At 43.8% G+C, this 19,713-nt stretch overlaps 1 protein-coding gene across 2 annotated transcripts in view; it reads right to left on the minus strand.

Annotated features, from left to right (window-relative positions):
• LOC139411058 (uncharacterized) overlaps positions 1-19,713 on the minus strand; it is a 37,819-nt gene that overhangs the window by 6,441 nt on the left and 11,665 nt on the right. For both annotated transcript variants that reach the window (XM_071156855.1, XM_071156854.1), the window contains exons 2-3: positions 3,945-4,957; positions 2,217-2,268 (exon numbers count right to left, since the gene is read on the minus strand). In XM_071156855.1, coding sequence (XP_071012956.1) covers positions 2,217-2,268; positions 3,945-4,933 — 1,041 coding nt within the window. In that variant the 5' untranslated portion in view covers positions 4,934-4,957. The remainder of the gene's footprint in view (positions 1-2,216; positions 2,269-3,944; positions 4,958-19,713) is intronic.

The raw sequence follows: 19,713 nt of genomic DNA on the forward strand, positions 1-19,713 counted from the left end.
AGTTGTTCTTGTCAATTAATAAAATGTTACGATACCCAGTCAGTATAATGATCTAGTGGCAATAAGATACTTAGTGGCCAGAACTTGTATAGGACTGTTTTGCTTCTTTCTAAAATTCAATCCCAGATGGAAACACTTTGACAACTTAATTACAAATTCATCTCATGACTAGAAAATAGGGAAGTGTAACTTGTCCAGTTCTGCTTTATAGGGGAGTCAGTTAGTCTGACCTTTAGTGAACCTGTCTACCTCTGGGGCTGCTTGCCCTGCATAGGAGAATTTGGACAACAAGAGCACCAGGCCAGTGTAGGGTATTTGTATTTGCTCCAGTCTGTAGTCTAGAGAAGGGATTGGAAAGTGGCGGGCTGCATGGCCCCCTTTTGTAGGCCTGTGGATCAATTCCCCCCCCCCCAGAAAAAATTATATTTTTATTTTTAAAAACTCAAATTGGGGTCTTAACTTACAATTGAGAGTTAGAATAGAAGAATGCAAGGTGCAGGTGCAGTTAAAATGTTTAAATTATATATATATAAAAAACACATAACAAAAATATAAACGCAACATGTAAAGTGCTGGTCCCATGTTTCATGAGCTGAAATAAAAGATCCCAGAAATGATCCATACGCACAAAAAGCTTACTTCTCTCAAATGTTGTGCACAAATTTGTTTACATAGTGGCCTAGATCATTCTTACATGGAAGAAGTTTGGAACCACCAGACTCTTCCTAGAGCTGGCCGCCCGGGCAAACTGAGAAATCGGGGGAGAAGGGCCTTGGTCAGGGAGGTGACCAAGAACTCGATGGTCACTCTGACAGAGCTCCAGAGTTTTTCTGTGGAGATGGGAGAACTTTCCAGAATGACAACCATCTCTGCAGCACTCCACCAATCAGGTCTTTATGGTAGAGTGGCCAGACGGAAGCCACTCCTCTGTAAAAGGCACATACATGACAGCCCATTTCCTGCAATTAAGGAAAAATCCATAGGGTGGGGAGAATCACTCATCTGTAAAAGGCACATAAAGGACTCTCAGACCATGAGAAACAAGATTCTCTGGTCTGATGAAACCAAGATTGAACTCTTTGGACTGAATGCCAAGCGCCGTGTCTGGAGGAAACCTGGCACCATCCTTATGGTGAAGCACGGTGGTGGCAGCATCATGCTGTGGGGATGTTTTTCAGCAGCAGCGACTGGGAGACTAGTCAGGATGGAGGAAAAGATTAACAGAGCAAAGCACAGAAAGATCCTTGAGGAAAACCTGCTCCAGAGTGCTCAGGACCTCAGACTGGGCAAAGGTTCACCTTCCAACAGGACAAAAACCCTAAGCACACAGTCAAGACAACATCGAAGTGGCTTTGGGACAAGTCTCTGCATGTCCTTGAGTGAATCAGCCAAAGCCCGTACTTGAACTCGAACGAACATCTCTGGAGAGACCTGAAAATAGCTGTGCAGCGACGCTCCCCATCCAACCCGACAGAGCTTGAGAGGATCAGCAGAGAAGAATGGGAGAAACTCCCCAAATACAAGTGTACCAAGCTTGCAGCGTCATACCCAAGAAGACTCGAGGCTGTAATCGCTGCCAAAGGTGCTTCAACAATGTACTGAGTAAAGGGTCTGAACACTTATGTTAATGTGATATTTCAGTATATTATTTTTTTACATTTAGAGAAATGTTTAAAAACCTGTTTTTGCTTTGTCATTATGGGGTATTGTGATGAGAAAATAAATGTTTAATACATTTTAGAATAAGGCTGTAATGTAACAAAGGTGGAAAAAGTCAAGGGGTCTGAATACTATCCGAATTCACTGTTTATCACTCAGCCCATGTCAGCTAACATTTTTTAGATTTTAAATCTAGCTAGCCATCTAAACTTTGTAATCATGGTCGAATTACCGACCAAGGAGGCCCCCATTGAATTTGTTAGTGACTCTCACTCATATATAATATTAAAAAACTGCAAACATTTCTCCCCACCCTATGGATTTTTCCTTAATTGCAGGAAATTAGCTGTACAACTGCACATTTTTCTCTCTGCCCCATGTCAAAATGTGTTGAATTGCAGGAAATGTTTTCTCTTTTTTTTTGGCACAAACCCCCATCAAAGTTGCCCATCCCTGGTCTAGAGGATATGAAGGAAATGTTCCCTGATCCCAGTCAGAAGCTAGTTTACAAAGGAATGTCTGGACAGTCAGACAGACAGGGGTCTTTATTCGTTTACCTCAGAGTTGTTGGATGAGCAGGAGCTGGCTCTTTTCGGACATAGTTTAGGTCTGGAAAACAAAAAAGAGATCCACAACATTTCAGTTGTGTTTGACTGTTTAACATATCTTTGAAACCCATTAGCATACTTTCTTTTATGTATGTTGTTTACTTTATTGACTTTTGGCAACATTCTCTTCCATGCTATTTGTGAAAGCTTGACTTATTTAGAGCAACTGCTCTCCAAATTTGACCAGAAATGTACAAAATGAACATTCTCCCACAATTAGAAACTGGAACAGATTAGATTGCCTTCACTGAAGATTTTCTTCCAAACATAATCAACGTCTAGCTAGCTGACTCACTACATACAAACAGCCTAAACTTGCCCTCGGTTGTTCCTCTCAAGGATGGCTCTAGTAGCTAAACCCATGTAATGCCATAAACTACACTATCTGGGGTGGTCTCACTATAAAGGCATCAGTATAAAGACATACCAATAAGGGAATTTTCACTGGATAATATCAACATAACAGTGAAAGTGTTGACTTAAAGTGATTATGTTCAATAACATATCTAAATGCTTTTGTGTGTCAATTTTTGGCACAATTAAAAACATGGCCCCAGGACGAGACCGATACAGCTTTAACTTCTCTCCAACATGCATGGGGGTTGCAAGGGGGTTTATCTTTATGGGAATTTGAACCTTCCTGGAGGGAACTAGATGAGAATCATCTAGTTACCTGGCATAAATGATATTACACCCTGCAAAAACTGATACATGTATTAATGTTGTCTCCTCATGGGATTTGCCGAGGGAACAACCTGTAAATGACACCTTTTGATATGTTGTTCTTGTTCTATTAAACTACAATGGCACCTCGACGGGACAGAGGCTCATAGCACAGCAGTATGAGGTTCTCCGCTCTCCTCGTTTTCCCTCCGCTCGCTTTTGTATGGCTGCGGTTCTCTTTGTCCGTTGGAAGTGATGCCAGGTGCTGCACCTCAAACAGCCCTCTCTTGCTCCTGCTCTCTCTCTGTAATGGTGACAATGCGGCACATAAGGGCAGCTACAGTCGAACCCTGCCTTTCACTGGATCAAATCAGGGACCGACCAAGGCCTCCAGCTGAGTCAACAACCAGCCTATCCACTGCAGCAGCACCACACTGTGTGCTGGAGGAGGACTGACTGGCAGACTATCCCATTCATGGCTACCATCTCATTCATGGGAGGAAACTTTGTCACATTGGCCAACATCAAAGACCCAACAGTTGCGCTCTCTCAAAGGAAAAGCACTGTGCCAGTTTCCTTGGATGACAAAGAAATATAAAAGGACAATTTTTCCCATTGTGCAGAATGTGCACGGTCTTGTTTATGTTAGGTTGTCAGGGAAATGTATTTATAGCACAAAACATGTCTGACAAAAGGTATCTTTATGACTCCATTCTTTCTGCATGCCTTGCTTTACTGTACCTGAAGATGTTGCACAGGTGACCCACAAGGCTCATAAAGGGACAATAATTTCCATTGTGCACTATCCTGTTTGTTTATGTTTGACAACAGTATGTCCCTGGGAGTAAATAGGGAAAGCCATCACAAGGCGTGTAGGACAAAAGGATGTTTCGGCACAATTCTCTCAAGTGCTGGTTTGATCTCAGGGAGTCAGGGAAACCTTTTTATAGCACAACACGTGTGTGACAAAGGGATATCATATCACAATCACTTTCTCTGCATGCTTTTACATACCTGAATATAATACACAGAGCGCTGGTGAGCACCATGGCAAAGAAGGCTGCTCCACTCATGGCGGCCAGCAGAGTGTCTATTTTGCTGGCCCCGGCAGGGGCGTAGGCATGCCGGGGGTCATCTCCACCCGGTTCTGTCCGGTTGTGGTAGTAAAAGAGCAGGGCGAAGCCACGGCCCCAGTGGGTGGTGGTGATCAACTCCATGATGACCTCTACCATCTCCTGGCTGGAGCCAAACACCAGCTGGCTGCTGGAGGGCCGGTTGGAGCCACAGAAGCGCGAGGAAAAGGTGAGGAGGTCCGAGATGTAAAGGACGTCGTGGGGGCATGCGTCCACCACAGACTGCTGGGTCTCAGGGCTCACTGACTCTGTGTCCGTGTCTTTGAGGAGCAGAGGGGTCCGAGTGGTGGCCTCATCTACAACCACAGCCAGGACTTGGTCTGGGGATGATGCTCTGGGGATAGGGTTAAGGTCAGGGTTGCCTCTGAGGAGAGGAGAGGTGATTGAGTTCATTGCCTTCTCTCCTGGTACATAGGCCCCTGGTAGGAGGAGGTCTGAGAGGGGCTGTGGGGAGGCATGGTCAGAGGTGGCATCAAAAGTGGACCTTTTAGCAGAGTTGGAGACTTTGGCTATCTCCATCTTGGTGGACTGCTCTTGCACCACCACCTGCATGACTTTGTCGTTTTGGGAGGAGGACCGGGGGGCTTTCGCTGTGACACTCTGAGCCTGAGATACAGTGGAATCTTTATCAGTGATGGGACCCCCAGTTGGGATAGTCGCACCATCGTTAGCATCGACCTCTTCCAAGTCAGAGATGGCAGCATACTGGGCGGCGGAGTCGTGACTCTCGAACACGTCAAAGTCAAATATCTCCAGTATGAGCTGGTGGCCGACGGGCACAAAGAACTGCCAGACACAATGGGTCCCGGAGGAGTAGTTATAGGGGAAACCAGGAGACAGGATGAGGCCTTGGACATCCACCACATCCATCTTCGCTCCACAGTCAAAGTAGACCTGCAATCACAATATACAGGGGCTTGGTGAGGGGGATGTGAGTGTACGTTAAAATGCTAGCCTCTCTAATGATCGACACATACTAGCACTTGTCAAACTTACAGAAAATCTGTCTTATTTTGTGTAGAACTTGGAAATACAAATGACGTCTGTCTTTTAAACAAATAATCCCGTTGAGCGGAATTCAGAATGCCTCAAAACAACAAAAAGCATCCAGACCTGAACTACTCAACCCTCCTACTCTGCCAGCCAGTATATCAAAGTGGTGGCGGTGCCTTGCATGCCTGTGCTTGGGTAACTCTGGGGAGGGTATTTTTTCAAACACGCCGGGCTGGCTGTAATGCTTCCCAGGTGTGAGGGGTGGACGATTGAGGGGAACCTCAGCCTAGCTAAGCAGAGGCAGATGTGTTTGCTGGGGCCACTGGGCCCCAGAGCTCAGGTTCAGACCTTTGTGGGGGGGGTGGTGTGTTTATGAGATTTCCTCTTGGTTCAGGTTCTGGACTGTGGGAACCGAACCAGACAGGTAACAAATTAAACTACCTCCAGGCAACACTAGTACTGGCTGGGAACACATTTAAAATGCACTCGAGACATGGTGTGTGTGTGTGTGTGTGTGTGTGTGTGTGTGTGTGTGTGTGTGTGTGTGTGTGTGTGTGTGTGTGAGTGTGTGTGAAAAGGAGCACCAGCACCACTGCGGTCGACCAACGCCAGACAGGCACTTTGATTGCTGCTACATGGACCATCTCATCTCTCTCCATATGAGTGCATTAATCAAAAGCATTCCCTCAGACAGTTTATTTTAACAAGCCAAATCTAGATGTACTTTGCAATCATGACTGTATAAAAGGGGCTGTTGCCAGGTCTGGCCCCAGTACCCCCCTCACCCAACCTTCTTCTGACTGCAACTCAAAGGCCTCTCTATTGCTGATACAGCTGGCATCCTCACAGCCAGGTCAGAGAGAAGAAGGGCAGTATGGGCATACATATCTGTGTGTGTTCTGTACAGTGATGAAACAGATGTTTTCAAAGCACATGAATGCAATGAAAATATTGAATAAATGTAATTACTGACATCACCCCAGCGGGGTGACAGTCCTGATCACTTGACCATCATAGCCCATGTATTCTGTGTCATCCATTTCAGACCTCCTGCCATTGACACCATTGATAATGAGCATAAATTACTGAATAAAATACAGAGCTACATTGTGTGCAAAAAAAAGGAGAAATTATATTATTTTTTCTAATACAATTGCGTAGAGGAAGAGATTTTGTTAAACAATCAATATTTGTTTTCCCCAAAAAGGTAGGGATCAGGATTAGACACCCCTGTTTTCAATACCTCACCCTGGAAGGATAACGGCCCTGAGCATTTTTCTAAAATGAGTTGGAGAGCACATTAGGAGGGATCTTAGACCATTCCACCATACAGAAATCTTCCAGATCCTTGATAGCCTTCGCCTGCGCTTATAGACTGCCCTCTTCAATTCAAACTGACTGTGAAAAGACCCCTGGTGGCATATCTGCTGGGGTAAGTGTGTGTGTCAGTGCTGTGTGTAAGTTGACAATGCAAACGATTTAGAATTTACAACACATTCATGTTTCTTATAAAAACAAGAAGTGACGCAGTCAGTCTTTCCTTAACTCTTAGCCAAGAGAGAATGGCATGCATAGTTTTAATAAACCCTCTGATTACAATGAAGAGCAAGATGTGCCGCTCTGTTATAGACAAGCTACAGCTTAACTGGGTCTTTTTTTGCAGCACTTGACCGTATGACTGGACAATAATCAAGATAAGATCAAACTAGAGCCTGCAGGACTAGCTTTGTGGAGTGTGGAGTCAAAAAAAGCAGAGCATCTCTTTATTACGGACAAACCCATCTTTACAACCATTGAATGTTTTTACCATGACAGTTTACAATCTAAGGTCACACCAAGGTCTAGAACTTAGGGAATGATTTGTATGAAATACAATGCTGTTAGTTTTAGAGATGTTCAGGACCAGTTTATTACTGGCCACCCATTCCAAAAAAGAATGCAACTCTTTGTTAAGGGTTTCAGTGACTTCCTAACTGTGGTTGCTGATGTGTATATGGTTGAATCATCTGCATACATGCTTTGAATGATGTCTGTGAGTATAACTGAACTCATATGGCAGGCAAAAACCTGAGAAAAAATCCAAACAGGAAGTGGGAAATCTGAGGTTTGTAGTTTTTGAACTCACCCCTATCGAATACACAGTGGGATATGGGTTATTTTGCACTTCCTAAGGTTTCCACTAGATGTCAACCGTCTTTAGAATTTTGTTTCAGGCTTCTCATGTGAAGGGGGGCCAGATGGGAGCTGTTTGACTAAGGGGTCTGCCTGCAGCCTCGTTCTCAGTTACGCGTTTTCACTTGAGAGGTTGCTCTCGTTTCATTGCTTTTCTACAGACATAGGAATTCTCCGGTTGGAACGTTATTGAAGTTTTATGATAACAACATCCTAAAGATTGATTCTATACTTAGTTTGACAAGTTTCTTCGACCTGTAATGTAACTTTTTGAACGTTTCGTCCGAATGGACCAGATCGCGCTTTTGGATTTGTTTACAAAACGCCCTAACAAAAGAAGCTATTGGACATAAATGGACATAAATGATGGACATTATCAAACAAAACAACCATTTATTGTGGAACTGCGATTCCTGGGAGTGCGTTCTGATGAAGAACATCAAAGGTAAGTAAATATTTATAATGCTATTTATGAATAATGTTGACTACCCAACATGGCGGATATTTCTCTGGCTGGTTTGGGCTCTGAGCGCCGTTCTCAGATTATGCTTTTTCCGTAAAGTTTTTAAAAATCTGACACAGCGGTTGCATTAAGGAGAAGTGTATCTAAAGTTCCATGTATAATAGTAATATAATAATAATCAACATTTCTTATGAGTATTTCTGTGAATTCTTGTGTCTCTCTGCAATATCACTGCATGTTTTGGAACTACTGAACATAACACGCCAATGTAAATAAGATTTTTGGATATAAATATGAACTTTCCCGAACAAAACAGATGTATTGTGTAACATGACATTCTATGAGTGTCATCTGATGAAGATCATCAAAGGTTAGTGATTCATTTTATCTCTATTTGTGCTTCTTGTGACTCCTCTCTTTGGCTGGAAAAATGGCTGGGTTTTTCTGTGAGTTGGTGGTGACCTAACAATCGTTTGTGGAGCTTTCGCTGTAAAGCATTTTTGAAATCAGACACTGTGGCTGGATTAACGAGAATGGTATCTTTAAAATGGTGCCTAATACTTGTATGTTTGAAAAATTTGATTTCTGAGATTTCTGTTGATTTGTATTTGACGCCCTGCAATTTCATTGGTTGTTGGCGAGGGGTTCCGCTAGCGGAGCAGGGTCCCCAGTCCTAGACAGGTTAAATAAAGTCCACCTGTGAGCAATCTAAGTGTCACATGATCTCAGTATATACAGTGGGGAGAACAAGTATTTGATACACTGACGATTTTGCAGGCTTTCCTACTTACAAAGCATGTAGAGGTCTGTAATTTTTATCATAGGTACACTTCAACTGTGAGTGACGGAATCTAAAACAAAACGCCAGAAAATTACATTGTATGATTTTTAAGTTATTCATTTGCATTTTATTGCATGACATAAGTATTTGATAACCTACCAACCAGTAAGAATTCCGGCTCTAACACTAAACCTGTTAGTTTTTCTTTAAGAAGCCCTCCTGTTCTCCACTCATTACCTGTATTAACTGCACCTGTTTGAACTCGTTACCTGTATAAAAGACACCGTCCACACACTCAATCAAACAGACTCCAACCTCTCCACAATGGCCAAGACCAGAGAGCTGTGTAAGGACATCAGGGATAAAATTGTAGGCCTGCACAAGGCTGGGATGGGCTACAGGACAATAGGCAAGCAGCTTGGTGAGAAGGCAACAACTGTTGGCGCAATTATTAGAAAATGGAAGAAGTTCAAGATGACGGTCAATCACCCTCGGTCTGGGGCTACATGCAAGATTTCACCTCGTGGGGCATTAATGATCATGAGGAAGGTGAGGGATCAGCCCAGAACTACACGGCAGGACCTGGTCAATGACCTGAAGAGAGCTGGGACCACAGTCTCCAAGAAAACCATTAGTAACACACTACACCGTCATGGATTAAAATCCTGCAACGCATGCAAGGTCCCCCTGCTCAAGCCAGCGCATGTCCAGGCCCGTCTGAAGTTTGCCAATGACCATCTGAATGATCCAGAGGAGGAATGGGAGAAGGTCATGTGGTCTGATGAGACAAAAATATAGCTTTTTGGTCTAAACTCCACTCGCCGTGTTTGGAGGAAGAAGAAGGATGAGTACAACCCCAAGAACATCATCCCAACCGTGAAGCATGGAAGTGGAAACATCATTCTTTGGAGATGCTTTTCTGCAAAGGGGACAGGACGACTGTACCGTATTGAGGGGAGGATGGATGGGGACCATGTATCGCGAGATCTTGGCCAACAACCTCCTTCCCTCAGCAAGAGCATTGAAGATGGGTCGTGGCTGGGTCTTCCAGCATGACAACGACACGAAACACACAGCCAGGGCAACTAAGGAGTGGCTCCGTAAGAAGCATCTCAAGGTCCTGGAGTGGCCTAGCCAGTCTCCAGACCTGAACCCAATAGAAAATCTTTGGAGGGAGCTGAAAGTCCGTATTGCCCAGCGACAGCCCCGAAACCTGAAGGATCTGGAGAAGGTCTGTATGGAGGAGTGGGCCAAAATCCCTGCTGCAGTGTGTGCAAACCTGGTCAAGAACTACAGGAAACGTATGATCTCTGTAATTTCAAACAAAGGTTTCTGTACCAAATATTAAGTTCTGCTTTTCTGATGTATCAAATAGTTATGTCATGCAATAAAATGCAAATTAATGACTTAAAAATTATACAATGTGATTTTCGTTTTAGATTCCGTCTCTCACAGTGGAAGTGTACCTATGATAAAAATTACAGACCTCTACATGCTTTGTAAGTAGGAAAACCTGCAAAATCAGCAGTGTATCAAATACTTGTTCTCCCCACTGTATGTATTGTGGCAAACCTCTTCAAGGTTAGGAGCGTTTGTCACAAATTAAGTGGTAAACTGTCAACAAATCACCCAAGAATGAGAGTTATTTCGAACAGGACAGTACCTGTGTGTTTGTTTCTCCGTCCTGGTCCACCCAGGCCATAGGCGAGGTCAAGGATAGCAGGGTTCGGTACACGAATCGGGTTCTCGGTAGGTCCAGGTCCAAACGCCAACAGGTAAAACGCCAAAACAATCCAGCTCATACACAGTAAATCCAGCCAATCTCTATTGTCTCTTTCTCTATTGTTCATAGATCCTTCCAGCACTCTCTCTCTCTCTTTCTGGTTTTTCTTGACCCTTTATCTGTGTGTCGGCTCCACCTTCTGAGGGTTCCCCTTGCTCCTGGGACTTGTAGTTTTGGCGGTCGGCCAGTTTGTGATCTGTAGTTCTGACAGGGGTGGCCATTTTAGTGATCGGGCAGAGCCCGTTTATTAGTTCTGCTCTCACATATCTGCCATTTATCACTCGACCCCCTTCTTTGCCACAGTATGTATATATATATACCCGTTCTGAAAGGCCCCAAAGTCTGCAACACCATTAAGCAAGGGGCACCACCAAGCAAGCGGCACCATGAAGACCAAGGAGCTCTCTAAATAGGTCAGGGACAAAGTTGTGGAGAAGTACAGATCAGGGTTGGGTTATAAAAAAATATTCAAAACTTTGAACATCCCACAGAGCACCATTAAATCCATTATAAAAAAATGGAAAGAATATGGCACCACAACAAAACTGCCAAGAGAGGGCTGCCCACCAAAACTTACGGACCAGGCAAGGAGGGCATTAATCCGAAGCAACAAAGAAGCCAAAGATAACCCTGAAGGAGCTGCAAAGCTCCATAGCGGAGATTGGAATATCTGCCCATAGGACCACTTTAAGCCGTACACTCCAACAGAGCTGGGCTTTACGGAAGAGTGGCCAGAAAAAAAGCCATTGCTTAAAGAAAAAAATAAGCAAACACGTTTGGTGTTCGCCAAAAGGCATGTAGGAGACTCCCCAAACATATGGAAGATGGTACTCTGGTCAGATGAGACTAAAATTGAGATTTTTTTGCCATCAAGGAAACCCAACACCTCTCATCACCCCGAGAATACCATCCCCACAGTGAAGCATGGTGGTGGCAGCATCATGCTGTTGGGATGTTTTCCCATCGGCAGGGACTGGGAAACTGGTCAGAATTTAAGAAATGATGGATGGCGCTAAATACAAGGAAATCACACACACACACACACACACACACACACACACACACACACACACACACACACACACACACACACACACACACACACACACACACACACACACACACACACACACACACACACACACACACGTAGTGGGTTTGGCATTAACATGAGAATGCATAAGCTGAAAGAACCCCATATCTACTGTAAAATATGGTATTGGATATTTGATGTTATGGGGCTGTTTTGATTCCACTGGTCAGCTTCTGTTAAAAAATGTAAGATGAACTTGGGTTGTAAACAAATGTATTGCTGTGGACACAGTACACCGACTGTCAAGTTTGGGCAAAAAATAACATAAATTAAATTATAATGCCCCCATGAGCATTAACTTGAAGTTTGTAGGAGCACATCAAATGTGGTGTCAAATGAAAGCTAAGAGTCTGTAGTTCTTAATTAAGGCATATATACAGAACCTGGCAAATTTTGGACATACTAATTCCAGGGTTTTTCTTTCTTTTTTTTTACAATTTTCTATGTTGTAGAATAATACTGAAGACATCAAAACTACGAAAAGAAGGCCTCCCGGGTGGCGCAGTGGTTAAGGGCGCTGTACTGCAGCGCCAGCTGTGCCATCAGAGTCCTGGGTTCGCGACCAGGCTCTGTCGTAACCGGCCGCGACCGGGAGGTCCGTGGGGCGACGCACAATTGGGCTTGGTCGGTAGGGGTGTCCTTGTCTCATCGCGCACCAGCGACTCCTGTGGCGGGCTGGGCGCAGTGTACGCTAGCCAAGGTGGCCAGGTGCACGGTGTTTCCTCCGGCGCATTGGTGCGGCTGGCTTCCGGGTTGGATGTGCGCTGTGTTAAAGAACAGCGGCTTGGTTGGTTGTGTATCGGAGGACGCATGACTTTCAACCTTCGTCTCTCCCGAGCCCGTACAGGAGTTGTAGCGATGAGACAAGATAGTAGCTACTACAACAATTGGATTGGGGAGAAAAAGGGGTAAAATTCAAAAAAAAAAAAAAAAAACTACAAAAAGAACACACGTGGAATCATGCCGTAACCAAAAAAGTGTTTTGAGATTCTTCAAAGTAGCCACCCTTTGCCTTGATGACAGGTTTGCACACTCTTGGTATTCTCTTAACCAGATTCACCTGGAATGCTTTTCCAACAGTCTTGAAGGAGTTTCCATATATGCTGAGCACTTAGTGCCTTCGGGAAGTATTCAGATCCCTTGACTTTTTCCACATTTTGTTACGTTACAGCCTTGTTCTAAAATGGATTAAATACCTTTTTTTTCAGCAATACACACACGCACACACACCACACACACAAAGCAAAAACAGGTTTTCAGAAATGTTTGCAAATGTATAAAAATAGAAATACCTCATTTACATGAGTATTCAGACCCTTTGAGACTCAACATTGAGCTCAGGTACATCGTGTTTCCATTGATCATCCTTAAGATGTTTCGACAACTTGATTGGAGTCCACCTGTTGTAAATTCAATTGAATGGACATGATTTGGAAAAGGCACACACCTGTCTATATAAGGTCACACAGTTGACAGTGCATGTCAGAGCAAAAACCAAGCCAAGAGGTTGAAGGAATTGTTCTTAAAGCTCCGCAACAGGATTGTGACGAGGCACAGATCTGGGGAAGGGTACCAAAACATTTCTGCATCATTGAAGGTCCCCAAGAACACAGTAGCCTCCATTCTTAAATGGAAGAAGTTTGGAATCACCAAGGCTCCTCCTAGAGCTGGCCGCCCGGCCAAACTGAACAATCGGGGGAGAAGGGCCTTGGTCAGGGAGGTGACCAAGAACCCGAAGGTCACTGACAGAGCTCTAGAGTTCCTCTGTGGAGATGGGAGAACCTTCCAGAAGGACAACCATCTCTGCAGCCCTCCACCAATCAGGTCTTTATGGTAGAGTGGCCAGACGAAAGCCACTCCTCAGTAAAAGGCACGACAGCCCGCTTGGAGTTTGCCAAAAGGCACCTAAAAGGACTGACAATGAGAAACAACATTCTCTGTTTCAGATTGAACTCTTTGGTCTGAATGCCAAGCATCTGGAGGAAACCTGGCACCATCCCTAAGGTGAAGCACGGTGGTGGCAGCAACATGCTGTGGGGATGTTTTCAGCGGCAGGGACTGGGAGACTAGTCAGGGTCGAGGCAAAGATGAACGGAGCAAAGTACAGAGAGATCCTTGATGAAAACCTGCTCCAGAGCGCTCAGGACCTCAGACTGGGGCGAAGGTTCAACTTCCAACAGGGCAAAGACCCAAAGCACAGTGCCAAGACAACGCAGGAGTAGCTTCGGGACAAGTGTTTGAATGTCCTTAACTGGTCCAATCAGAGCCCGTGCTTGAACCCGATCCAACATCTCTGGAGAGACCCCAACACTCCCCATCCAACCTGACAGATTTTGAGAGGATCTGCGGAGGAATGGGAGAAACTCCCCAAATACAGGTGTGCCAAGCTTGTAGCGTCATACCCAAGAAGACTCGAGGCTGTAATCGCTGCGAAGGGTGCTTCAACACAGTACTGAGTAAAGGGTCTGAATACTTATGTAAATGTCATATTTCAGTTGATTTTTAATAAATGAGCAAACATTTTACTTTGTCATCATGGGGTATTGTGTGTAGATTGATGAGATTTTTAAAATATTTTTAAAATATTTGTAGGATAAGGCTGTAACGTAATAAAATGTGGAACAATCAAGGGGTCTGAATACTTTCCCAATTAGACTGTATAATAATAATACTTTTTTAAAGTCAAGAACTTCCCATTGTTCACCCCTCATTTTGTTGGTCACCCTTCTCCCTCTCCAGTTAATGTCTCCTCTCCAGTGTCTTACTGCCACCTTCCCATGAGCCCCCTCTTTCCATTTACTATTACCAGCCCTCTCACCCACTGAGCACCGACTGACACCGGATGTCCAGGAACGTTGAAAAGTAGTTGAAGTTTAGTCAGTCCAAATCTGAACCAATCATATCCTTTTTCACAAGTTTGGATAGCACATTACAGTAAAGAAACAGAGTATAGATCAGTACAATATAGTAGAGTTTAGTACAACACAGTACAATACAGAAGAGCACATTAAAGTAGAGTACAGTATAATTTACTGAACTATACTCTAATACACTGAACTCTACTGTGCTGTACTGTTCAAATGGGTACCTATTTGGTTAGGTCCTGACCAACAGTCTTATTTGGGGGAGGAGCACATTAGAATAATAGCTGTGTATAGATTAATACCCAAACATGCAAAGGAGGATATACAAAATGTCTACCTTTGTGTATCTATTCAAGATACATCACCATGAAGAGAATGGCATTTCTAATTATGTATTTCTGTATAGTACAGATCAGGGAGCCATGATGTCATTCTGTTACCATTATTCTGTTACCGGGTGTTAATCCACTTCACTTGCTGTAGTTCAATAACCAAATAGATTTTTTTCAATCTCAAGGTTTCATATCATAGCTGACACCCCATTCTTTCTGCAGACATCTTTGAATTTTAATTCGGAGTAGATATTTAACAGTTTTTGGAAAACGTGGTCACAGACATTTTCGCATAGTTACCAAACTTTACACCTGCACTGTTCGAGTAAATGTGTTTTTGTAATATGTTCAGTCGCAATTGTTAAAAGTAGTCCTTGTGCATAGATCTGTATGGTTTGTTAAACTGCAATCAATAGTTTATCTTTGGCACACGTTTAAAGTGAAAAATCTGCATCTCGGCGTCCTTCTGTTAATGTGTAATTGCCCATTGGTAAATACAATCTGATAGTGATGGACGCTGATGTAACAGTGATAAATTACAAACGTCATGGTACAGTCAGTACTTCGATGCCCAACTAGTTCTAAGAGTGTTGTATGATGGCCTTTCCTTTCTCAGAATGCAGTTTAGCATGAAAGCGTTACATCATAGTAAGGTACAACCAAGAAAATGGCCTTAGACCTACTAGGAACTCATGTCGTGAATGCCACAACCACAACACATAATTACACAGATGACATTTGAACTGGTCAAATGCCATTCCCGAGAGGTTGCAGAGAGTAAGCCAATTTTCGGTTTTGCTCAACGGTGTTGTGCAATACACTATAGAATGAAGGGAGCAGCTTGACAACATGGGGGGAGGGAGGGGTGGGTGTGTGTGTATGTGTGTGTCTCTGTGACCAAAAAAAGTGACCAAATCCAATTTTCTTTATGCATGCTCTTTCTATTCACAGTTTGTGGGCTACATATCCATCCCCCATCAGAGAGAGAGAACTGTGTCAAGGAGGGAGAGAGGGTCAGAGACTGTGTCATCTCCATGGACCTGACTACAGTAGGACTGGGCTGGCTATCTGGAGGTCTGCCACCCTCAATGTGATGTGATGCACAAGGTAGACTACACATGAATGGTCTCCAAAGTGCCACAGTGTTTAATGGAAATGGGACATTCTTATAATGCCAAACATCCCAGTTCTGTTACATCACAGACGCAGGCCTCTCCTCTCCACTGGCAGCCAAGGCGGTCATTATTCGAGGAAACCTTTTCTCATGGGACACAATGGGCCACAGTGCTGTTTGGTTGCACCACTTCATGGTGGGATGGGAGATAACATTTTAATGAAGTGAAGCTAATAAGTAGGAGCAGGCAGAAAGTTTACATAAGGCCCTGCTCGTCGGTCATCGCGCCCCAGTTGTGCTATATGGAGATGACTAGACTATCCTTGTACAAACAACAACACCAAGTTACACATGGAATAAACAAACAGACAGTCAATAACACAATAATAAAAAAAGATCTATATACAGTGTGTGCAAATGAGGTAAGATAAGGGAGGATAGGCAATAAATAGGCCATAGTGGCAAATTCATTACAATTTAGCAATTAAACACTGGAGTGATAGATGTGCAGAAGATGAATGTGCAAGTAGAGATACTGGGGAGCAAAAAAAAATACAGTATGGGGATGAGGTAGTTGGATGGGCTATTTACAGATGGGCTATTTACAGATGGGCTATTTACAGATGGGCTATGTACAGGTGCAGTGATCTGTGAGCTGCTCTGGCAGCTGGTGCTTAAAGCTAGTGAGGGAGATATGAGTCTCCAGCTTCAGGGATTTTTGCAATTCGTTCCAGTCATTGGCAGCAGAGAACTGGAAGGAAAGGTGGCCAAAGGAGGAATTGGCTTTGGGGATGACCAGTGAAATATACCTTCTGGAGCGCGTGCTACGGGTGGGTGCTGCTATGGTGACCAGTGAGCTGAGATAAGGCGGGGCTTTACCTAGCAAAGACTTATAGATGACCTGGAGCCAGTGGGTTTGGCGACGAATATGAAGGGAGGGCCAGACAATGAGAGCATACAGGTCGCAGTGGTGGGTAGTATATGGGGCTTTGGTGACAAAACGGATGGCACTGTGATAGACTGCATCCAATTTGCTGAGTAGTGTTGGAGGCTATTTTGGAAATTGCATCGCCGAAGTCAAGGATCAGTAGGATCAGTAGGATAGTCAGTTTTACGAGGGTATGTTTGGCAGCATGAGTGAAGGATGTTTTGTTGTGAAATTGGAAGCCGATTCTAGATTTCATTTTGGATTGGAGATGCTTAATGGGAGTCTGGAAGGAGAGTTTACAGTCTAACCAGACACCTAGATACAGTGCCTTGCGAAAGTATTCGGCCCCCTTGAACTTTGCGACCTTTTGCCACATTTCAGGCTTCAAACATAAAGATATAAAACTGTATTTTTTTGTGAAGAATCAACAACAAGTGGGACACAATCATGAAGTGGAACGACATTTATTGGATATTTCAAACTTTTTTAACAAATCAAAAACTGAAAAATTGGGCGTGCAAAATTATTCAGCCCCTTTACTTTCAGTGCAGCAAACTCTCTCCAGAAGTTCAGTGAGGATCTCTGAATGATCCAATGTTGACCTAAATGACTAATGATGATAAATACAATCCACCTGTGTGTAATCAAGTCTCCGTATAAATGCACCTGCACTGTGATAGTCTCAGAGGTCCGTTAAAAGCGCAGAGAGCATCATGAAGAACAAGGAACACACCAGGCAGGTCCGAGATACTGTTGTGAAGAAGTTTAAAGCCGGATTTGGATACAAAAATATTTCCCAAGCTTTAAACATCCCAAGGAGCACTGTGCAAGCGATAATATTGAAATGGAAGGAGTATCAGACCACTGCAAATCTACCAAGACCTGGCCGTCCCTCTAAACTTTCAGCTCATACAAGGAGAAGACTGATCAGAGATGCAGCCAAGAGGCCCATGATCACTCTGGATGAACTGCAGAGATCTACAGCTGAGGTGGGAGACTCTGTCCATAGGACAACAATCAGTCGCATATTGCACAAATCTGGCCTTTATGGAAGAGTGGCAAGAAGAAAGCCATTTCTTAAAGATATCCATAAAAAGTGTTGTTTAAAGTTTGCCACAAGCCACCTGGGAGACACACCAAACATGTGGAAGAAGGTGCTCTGGTCAGATTAAACCAAAATTGAACTTTTTGGCAACAATGCAAAACGTTATGTTTGGCGTAAAAGCAACACAGCTGAACACACCATCCCCACTGTCAAACATGGTGGTGGCAGCATCATGGTTAGGGCCTGCTTTTCTTCAGCAGGGACAGGGAAGATGGTTAAAATTGATGGGAAGATGGATGGAGCCAAATACAGGACCATTCTGGAAGAAAACCTGATGGAGTCTGCAAAAGACCTGAGACTGGGACGGAGATTTGTCTTCCAACAAGACAATGATCCAAAACATAAAGCAAAATCTACAATGGAATGGTTCAAAAATAAACATATCCAGGTGTTAGAATGGCCAAGTCAAAGTCCAGACCTGAATCCAATCGAGAATCTGTGGAAAGAACTGAAAACTGCTGTTCACAAATGCTCTCCATCCAACCTCACTGAGCTTGAGCTGTTTTGCAAGGAGAAATGGGAAAAAAATTCAGTCTCTCGATGTGCAAAACTGATAGAGACATACCCCAAGCGACTTACAGCTGTAATCGCAGCAAAAGGTGGCGCTACAAAAGTATTAAGGGGGCTGAATAATTTTGCACGCCCAATTTTTCAGTTTTTGATTTGTTAAAAAAGTTTGAAATATCCAATAAATGTCGTTCCACTTCATGATTGTGTCCCACTTGTTGTTGATTCTTCACAAAAAAATACAGTTTTATATCTTTATGTTTGAAGCCTGAAATGTGGCAAAAGGTCGCAAAGTTCAAGGGGGCCGAATACTTTCGCAAGGCACTGTATTTGTAGATGTCCACAGAGTCAGATCCGTCCAGAGTAGTGATGCTGGACGGGCGGGCAGGTGCTGGTAGCGATCGGTTGAAGAGCATTTAGTTTTACTTTCATTTAAGAGCAGTTGGAGGCCACTGAAGAAGAGTATGGCATTGATGCTCGTCAGAAGGTTAGTTAACACAGTGTCCAAAGAAGGGCCAGAAGTATACAGAATTGTATCGTCTGCGTAGAGGTGGATCAGAGAATCCCGTCCGGCAGGTGGTACCAGTGCATCCAGGCTTAGACCAACAGACTCCTAAACAGCTTCTAGCCCCTGGCCATAAGACTGTTAAATGGCTAACAACTACTGCTCCCCTTCACCCCTACGCTGCTGCTAAAATGATTATTCATTAGATTTATTACTACCACTGCGCTTCTGTTCATTGATTACCAATAGTATCTACTGTATCTATTTATCCCGCTACTGGTCACTATCACTCCTGTTTACATGTATTTACATGTATTACCATTAGTATATTAACATAAGTATTTATATATTCCCACCACCAGTCACTTTTCACGCCTACACTGGCACTCTTACACACACACACACACACACACTGAAGGCGTTTTACGGGGCTTCGTATGCTTCCCATACAAAACTGTTCGGAACAGTGATTGCATATATTATGACCACATTTTGGCAAGGGTTTTTTCAAATAGTGTGCAACTGCAACCCGCAATTTGGGCATTCCAGCATCTGCAGGAACTCCTCCCCTCAAGCATCCCATTTGTTCCTTCATGAATTTGGTACTGACACAGACCCTGTATATAGTTTCCTCTCTTTTTTTCGTGTTTAATTTGATATTGAATAATGCACTGTTGGGAAGGGCTTGCAAGTTTTTTGGTTGTTTTTTTTGCATGTGAATTTTACCTCTTTTTCTCCACAATTTCGTGGTATCCAATTGTTAATAGCTACTATCTTGTCTCATCGCTACAACTCCCGTACGGGCTCGGGAGAGACAAAGGTTGAAAGTCACGCGTCCTCCGATACACAACCCAACCAAGCCGCACTGCTTCTTAACACAGCGTGCATCCAACCCGGAAGCCAGCCGCACCAATGTGTCGGAGGAAACACTGTGCACCTGGCGACCTTAGGTTAGCGTGCACTGCACCACAGGAGTCGCTGGTGCGCGATGAGACAAGGATATCCCTACC

This window comes from Oncorhynchus clarkii, chromosome 6, assembly GCF_045791955.1.
Source record: "Oncorhynchus clarkii lewisi isolate Uvic-CL-2024 chromosome 6, UVic_Ocla_1.0, whole genome shotgun sequence".
Lineage (NCBI taxonomy): Eukaryota > Metazoa > Chordata > Actinopteri > Salmoniformes > Salmonidae > Oncorhynchus > Oncorhynchus clarkii.